The sequence below is a fragment of the Carassius carassius genome, chromosome 32 (assembly GCF_963082965.1).
Source record: "Carassius carassius chromosome 32, fCarCar2.1, whole genome shotgun sequence".
NCBI classification, from domain to species: Eukaryota; Metazoa; Chordata; class Actinopteri; order Cypriniformes; family Cyprinidae; genus Carassius; species Carassius carassius.
The window spans coordinates 19,221,189-19,228,269 of record NC_081786.1 but is presented as its reverse complement, the minus strand read 5'-3'; the positions used below and the strand labels follow the sequence as shown (position 1 = coordinate 19,228,269).

Sequence of the window (7,081 nt, the reverse complement as noted above, 5' to 3'; positions counted from 1 at the left end):
AGCCTATCCAATCGATTAGCCTTCAGCATCTGTCGTTCAAGACAGTATTCTTGTTGGCTCTCGCTTCTGTGAAGTGTGTGGGTGATTTGCACGCGCTCTCGGTGAGCCAGTCGTGCTTGGAGTTTGGGCCCAATGACTCAAGAGTCATACTCAAACCTAGGCACGGTTATGTGCCGAAATCCCTCAACACACCGTTTCGGGCTCAGGTTATTGCCCTGTCTGCCCTGCCGGTGTCAGGGGAGGATGGAGACTCGAGTCTTCTTTGCCCTGTCAGGGTTTTAAGAGCTTATGTGTCTCGCTCTGCTGCCTTTCGGCAGACGGAGCAGCTATTTGTCTCGTTCGGTGGGCGTTCCAAGGGAATGGCTGTTTCGAGACAGACTCTATCCAGATGGATAGTTGACGCCATAGCGTTAGCTTACGCTTCCAGGGGCCTTCAGTGCCCGTTGGGCGTCAGAGCACACTCCACAAGAGGCATCGCCTCGTCGTGGGCGTGGTCTACTGGGATCTCCTTGCAGGATATATGTATGGCGGCAGGTTGGGCCTCGCCGTCTACATTTATCAGGTTCTATAACCTGGAGGTTCCCGCCTTGCAAGCAAGGCTGCTGTCGGTATAGGCGAATCAGGGCCCTGAGGGGAATTCTGAGTTCACGAGCGCTATGCGCTGCCGACTGTTATATGGGCAGTATTGCGTAAGACCCGCATTGCCACATTGGTCAGGCCTTGCCTCGGCTGTGTGACGTCATATTGCCGCATCTACGGATGCTGCTAGATATGGGACGGAGGGCTTTTTCCCTTTTCTGTCCTGGACTCTCTGTGAGTCCCTCAGGTGACTGTGCACTGTAAATCCTGGGCGTTGCTTCAGGTTTATTGGTGTGTGATCCCTGCGCGCACGGCGTTTTACATTGGGTTCCCGTAGCGTCTTAGCTAAGACGCAGTACGAGAGAGCTCTCGTAAGAGAACGTACTCGGTTACTAAACGTAACCTCGGTTCTCTCTAGAAGAGCGAACGAGTACTGCGTTCTCTGCCGTGCGCACGATTCACTCTGGTTCGCTTCGGCGATGAAATAAATCAGGTGAGTCAGCCTTTTCGAGCTCCTTTTATAGGTTGGGCCACACCCGTTTCGGCGGGAAGTGGCAAGAAGGGCGCGACGCGCCCTTATTGGTCTGATGTTGCATCAGCCCGCGCTCGATAGGCTGTGCAGTTGCCGCAGAACAAGCCAATGAGCGAACGAGCCGTCTCGTCTATGGCTGTGTACTGCTGCAAATGCGCTTTACAAAAATACAAAATTAAGGATAATTTTTTGCTTCAGTATTTCGTGAAAAGAGACTTTTCCCGTAGCGTCTTAGCTAAGACGCAGTACTCGTTCGCTCTTCTAGAGAGAACCGAGGTTACGTTTAGTAACCGAGTACGTTTTCTGGATTTTTCCAGATGAAATTCCGGCAAATATTTACTGCCACCTTGTGCACCGATGCACAAACTGCAGCATTTCTGTTCACAAGTTTTTCTCATCCTGGATGACCTCAAAATTAAATGAGTTCGTATGTAACCTCCATATTTTCTGCTCATTTATAATGCAGTACATTGCAGCATGTGAAGATTAAATTATTTAAAATTTGCTTTAGCATCTTAAACCTATAGAAAAACAATATATATTAATTTCTCTTTCTACCTCAGCTCTTCAACATTATCTTAACTAAAACTTGTGAATGTTGGGAATGCTTTTGATGTGTAATAGTGAGGGATGTGTTAAGAGTCGTGCTGTCACTGACCCTGATGTTTCCCATGGAGTTATCAGAGAGGAGCGTTGCAGAGCCGCTCTTATCTTTGTGTTTACATGTACTTGCTCACTCTCAGGCCTGTCTCTTGCAGGGCGTGTGAAATGAAAAATTTCAGAGAGACCACCAGTGAGGAACCCACCATTAACTCACTTGGATCCATATACAGGCCGAGTCTGCTGCATATAGTGGGCTTTGAAATTCAACACAAGGTAAGTCCATTTCATAGCAATACTGTATCCGGCAGGTGGCACAGAAAACAACGACTCATATGTTACCTTTAAAGTCTGTGGTTATAGGAGACATCACAGTGTGATTGTTTACTTTCTAGTATCGACTTTGAAATGAAAGTGGACGGTGGGATCGTTTTGGAGAAAGATGGATACACCCTACTGTGTGCTTTTGTGTATTTGCTTTGCAAATGGTGTTGACTATGATTGCTTGTGCTTGTACGTCAGAAGGCCAGTTGACTATGGTGACGTTTCTGTCACTGAATCCCCTAATATGGTTTTTGTTGCATTTTATGAACACTGAAGTCTTTGCGGATCTACATAATAACAGCTGCTACTATGCTTTCCGTTCAACATGGCATTGAAATATGTTGGTATTTGATTGTAGATGAACATATAAATATTGTGGTGTGTTTCCAGTATGGGTGGAGAAAAGCTGGTGGCTTGCATGTTGGTCACTGTGTTAAGTCTGACACTAATGAGGTCAGTTTATGGTCAGCACATGCCAGAAGAAGCGTGCTCGGTCCAGATCCTCGTCCCTGGACTCAAAGGTACAGCAAACAAACTTCACCACATTATGTCATACACACTAATGTTATGCTCACTCACTTTAATGTTATGTAAAAAAATACAGTAATACTAAGATATTATGGTATGTTGTTACAGTTTAAAATAAATATTTTAATATATTTTAAAATGTAATTTATTCATCTGATGCAAAGCTGAATTTTCAGCATCATTACTCCAGCCTTCAATGTCACACGATCCTACAGAAATCATTCTAATATGCTGATTTGCTGTTGTGTTTTTTGTTGTGAAACCCTGGCAACCCTGCAATGATACCTTTTTTTAAATAATAGAGAGTTCAATAGAAGAGAATTTATTTGAAATATATTTTTGTAACATTATAAATTCACTTACAGTCATTTTTGATAAATTTCATGTATCCTTGCTAAAAGGAATAAAAAAATTCTTACTGACCACCTTTGAATGGTAGCCTGTACTGAGGGTATATATTGTAATTTGATATATAAAGCTTTGTTTAAATGTAAAAATACAACAGAAAATCCTTTAAAAAGAAAATATCCACAATATACTCATACTGCAGTAATAGTAAATACATGTTATTCTGAATAGCTTTGTCTGTGCAAGTCTATGACTGTGTATTCATATAGGTGAACCAGGAGAGAAAGGAGAGAAAGGAGCACCTGGAAGACCTGGGAAAGTAGGGCCACCTGGAGAGCCAGGTAACACTAAACCCTTTTTTGAGTGCTTATTCGAATTCCATCAATGCTTTTTAATTACTATCCACTTACATGGTGAAACATGACCATGGTAAAGATGTTTTAGGTGTTAAAAGTGACCACACAGGGAGCTGCCGAATGTGTACATTTAAAAGGTCCCCTAAAACTTCCCTTATCTTGCATTTAGATAGCTGAGTTCATCTGACCCAGTGTTGACCAATCATTGTGTTTATAAATGCCTCAGCATACTGATAAACAACTAAATTAAACTCCATTCTGGGAATTACTGCATTATTTGGTTTATATCCGTGCTTATTACATATTAAGTTTATACGTTATTTTACAGGTCCCCTCGGAAACAAAGGCCAAAAAGGTAGCACTGGACATTACGGGAAGATGGGTCCCGCTGGACTCAAAGGTAAGCTTGAGAAAGAAATTTTAGTTCTGAAAGTAATCAGGCTTGTTTTGTCTAACTGCTTAATAATGCAATAGGCTTCTTTTTTTCTAGGTATAAAAGGTGATATGGGAGATCCAGGACCCAAGGGCCCAAATGGAGAGCCAGGTATAGGCCTTTCCGAAATAGAATTCGTTTGAACTCATTAGGAACCAGTTTAATGCTTGGACTGCTCATGTGAATGGTCTCGTATTTAATTTGTCTCCTCAGGCGTCCCCTGTGAGTGCGCACCCTTACGAAAAATGATTGGTGAAATGGATATTCAAGTGGCGCAATTAACCAATGAGCTGAAGTTCATTAAAAATGGTATGTCCAAAAGCAATAATGAATCAGTCTGCCAATGTTTATGAGATTACAATAATGTAATGTTGTCAAGTTGATTCACACAGTTGTTCATTTTGAAATGCAGGGTGATTGCACACAGACAAACGTATTTACCCATAAGCCAGAAGCACTTTTGTTTGACTGTCAGAATGCACTTGTGTGAACGCTGGCTGCTGCCGTGTGATTATAGAAATTCAGATCCTCATTTTTCAGCCCTGCCCTCCCCCGCAGCTGTCGCCGGCATCAAAGAGACAGACAGCAAGGTCTATCTGCTGGTGAAGGAGGAAAAACGCTACAGGGACGCGGAGGTGTTTTGTCAGGGGCGAGGTGGACACCTGGCTATGCCTAAAGACGCAGCGGCTAACAGAGCCATCGCTGGCTACGTCACTGAAGCTGGCCTCAGTAGAGTGTATATCGGCATTAATGACCTGGAGCGAGAAGGCCACTTTGTGTATGTGGAGCGCTCACCCATGACTACTTTCAGCAAGTGGAGGGAGGGCGAGCCAAACAACGCTTACGATGACGAGGATTGCGTTGAGATGGTGTCTTCAGGCGAGTGGATTGATGTGGCTTGCCATCTCACTATGTACTTCGTGTGTGAGTTTGACAAGGACAAAGTATGAGCTTCACTGCCAATCTATAGGTGGAAAAGTCATTTTAGACATGTTTAAAATACTCCGGCATTAAAGAAGGATGAAATTTCTACAACAAAGTGACGTACTTCTACATTTTGTCATCTTTGGCAACGGTGACAACAGTGTGACATGCTAGGGGTCATGTAAAACTGTTTAAAACAACATTTAATATTATTATTACTATACACTGCAGTTCAAACATTTACATATCACAGTCTTCTAGAGGTTAGAAATTTTATTTTTAATGGTCAAACATTTTATTCTCCCCAGAAAAATTATTGAAATGGCTGTTCTAGTTTACCAGTAGTACGTCATTATCCCATTTATTTAATACATTATTAGCAGAATGGAACAGAGTCAAGGTCACATTAGGATCAGTAGATGGTATATAGTGTATACCACCCATCATATTAAGTCATTTTATAACCTTAGCATGTTTTGAGGTTATAAATGTGTTATGAAATGCCCTATGAAATGCTTTTTGTCATCCCATCCCATAGCAGTTGCCCCCATATTGCTAATATCATACATATTACAGTTATTTGGTTTCTTGAGAATGTACTTTTTTTTGTTCCTACTAACTGTTCCTATTAATTCTGTGTAATGGTATTAAATATGGTAAATTATTTCTAAAGCATGATAGATATTCGAATCATTCATTATACTACAGTACATGTACTTTATGTGACCTTAGTATTTTAAGTAAGCAATCAATAAATATTTGTATATCTTGATCAACAGGCTTTGTCTGAAGACATTCATTGTCTGTTTATAGTATTTCTTTTTCTGAAGCACTAATAAAATTTCATCACTCTTTGCAAGGTTTCTCAGTGAGTAGGCCTATGTTAAAGTAGTGACCTGTCGCTCTCTGGTGGTCACGTGTGGCTCTACACACTGTGATGATTTTCGCTTAATGTATTGGCTGACGAGGTCAAGCCGTCCAGGAATTAACTAAGCATGAACATATTACAGCAGGCAGGAAATCTGATTAATTTGGGGCAAGGTGGCAATCTGTACACCTCCGTTGCACGTATAACAGTATTTCTCTGATAGATCTTTAAAAATGGAGGGTGCTTGAATTTCATAATGGGTCATTAGAATGAACCTTACAAACATAATCAAGCGACCTGCTTGTGTAAACTGATCTGTTATTCTACACTGGCCTTACACCAAACAGACAATGGCATAAGAAACCTATCCTGCCATAAACTATATACTCAAACAATAAATCTGCTAATCATCAGTAATAGACTAGTGGCACTGGCAAATTGTCTTTATTAAAGTATTGTAATTAACATTTTCATTAGACTTTTTAGTGAATGAAAAGATTTATATAAAATCAATAATATATATATATTTTTTATAAATTTTATTTTTTATAAATGTTATTTAATAAACAAACAAATAAATAAATAGGCCTACAAAATGTGTCACTCTGTGCTGTAAACCTGTGGTGAGTTTACAAGAAACCTGCATTACCTTGACGACCTATTTCTACCTTATTTAATCTATAGAAAAGAGTTTTGTTAATATGAATTAATATATTTCGGTTGATTCAGTGATGTTACATAATATGTTTGACTTGTTTTTGTCATGAATGTGTAATTTATGATGTTACCATTTTTAGGTTCATTAAATGATACATAATGATTCAGCTTTATTAATAATAATAATCATAAAAGTAATAATAATAATAATAATAATAACAACAATAATTTTAATGAATATAATTCACCCTATAAGATTCTTGTCCGTTTTTGTCTTATTTACCCCTTTTTAGTTTATGTAGGCCTATTTATTTTTTCCCTTCATTCACATGCATTTGTCCCTTTATTTCAATTCAAATTTCAAGTCTTGCTTTTCAAGTCACTTTTGCTACTAGAAAGTTTCTGGAAAAGTTCAGGAAAAGGTTAAAGTTCATGGGAAGAAGATGGCGTTCAAAGGTTCATGATTTGATTTCCTCTTGCAAAGCATTGAAAAAAAGAAGCTTTAGTTAGTGCTGAAGCTGTAGATTTATGCCGCCTTCAAGTAAGTACAGTACGAGTTTGAAGGCAGCATTAACAAATAAAAATAATAGTAATAAAAAACTTCCATTACAAAGACTATTAACCCCTAAAACAAAAATGGAGAAATCACGTTGACACCTGTTGATGAATTTGATATTTTTGAAAAGCTGACCTACAAAACACTGTCTCTGACGACAGGAGTAAACAATACACTGATTAAAATTTAATCTATTGTTTGACGGTTGACTAAAATAAGCCGACCGCGGCCACTAAATCTCCAGTTACCTCAGAACACGGACTAAATTAGAACAAAACTCTTTTTTTCTTTTTTTTTTTTTACCCAAGCTATTAAAATAAAAATAATTCGATACAACCGATTTTATTTGTTCAAAGAGTTTTGTAACAGCACTCTT

General features: G+C 39.4%; 1 protein-coding gene across 2 annotated transcripts; it reads left to right on the top strand.

Moving 5' to 3' along the window:
• Positions 1-1,845: 1,845 nt before the first annotated feature.
• LOC132112916 (collectin-11) lies at positions 1,846-5,396 on the top strand. 2 transcript variants are annotated; one of them, XM_059520660.1, is made up of 7 exons: positions 1,846-1,987; positions 2,426-2,556; positions 3,181-3,252; positions 3,596-3,667; positions 3,758-3,811; positions 3,914-4,009; positions 4,259-5,396. In XM_059520660.1, exons 2-7 carry the CDS (start codon positions 2,427-2,429, stop codon positions 4,648-4,650), a joined length of 816 nt encoding a protein of 271 aa, XP_059376643.1. In that variant the 5' UTR covers positions 1,846-1,987; position 2,426; the 3' UTR covers positions 4,651-5,396. The 2 variants fall into 2 exon arrangements, with proteins under 2 accessions (XP_059376643.1, XP_059376642.1); XM_059520659.1 differs by having other exon boundaries at positions 4,241-5,396.
• Positions 5,397-7,081: the final 1,685 nt, after the last annotated feature.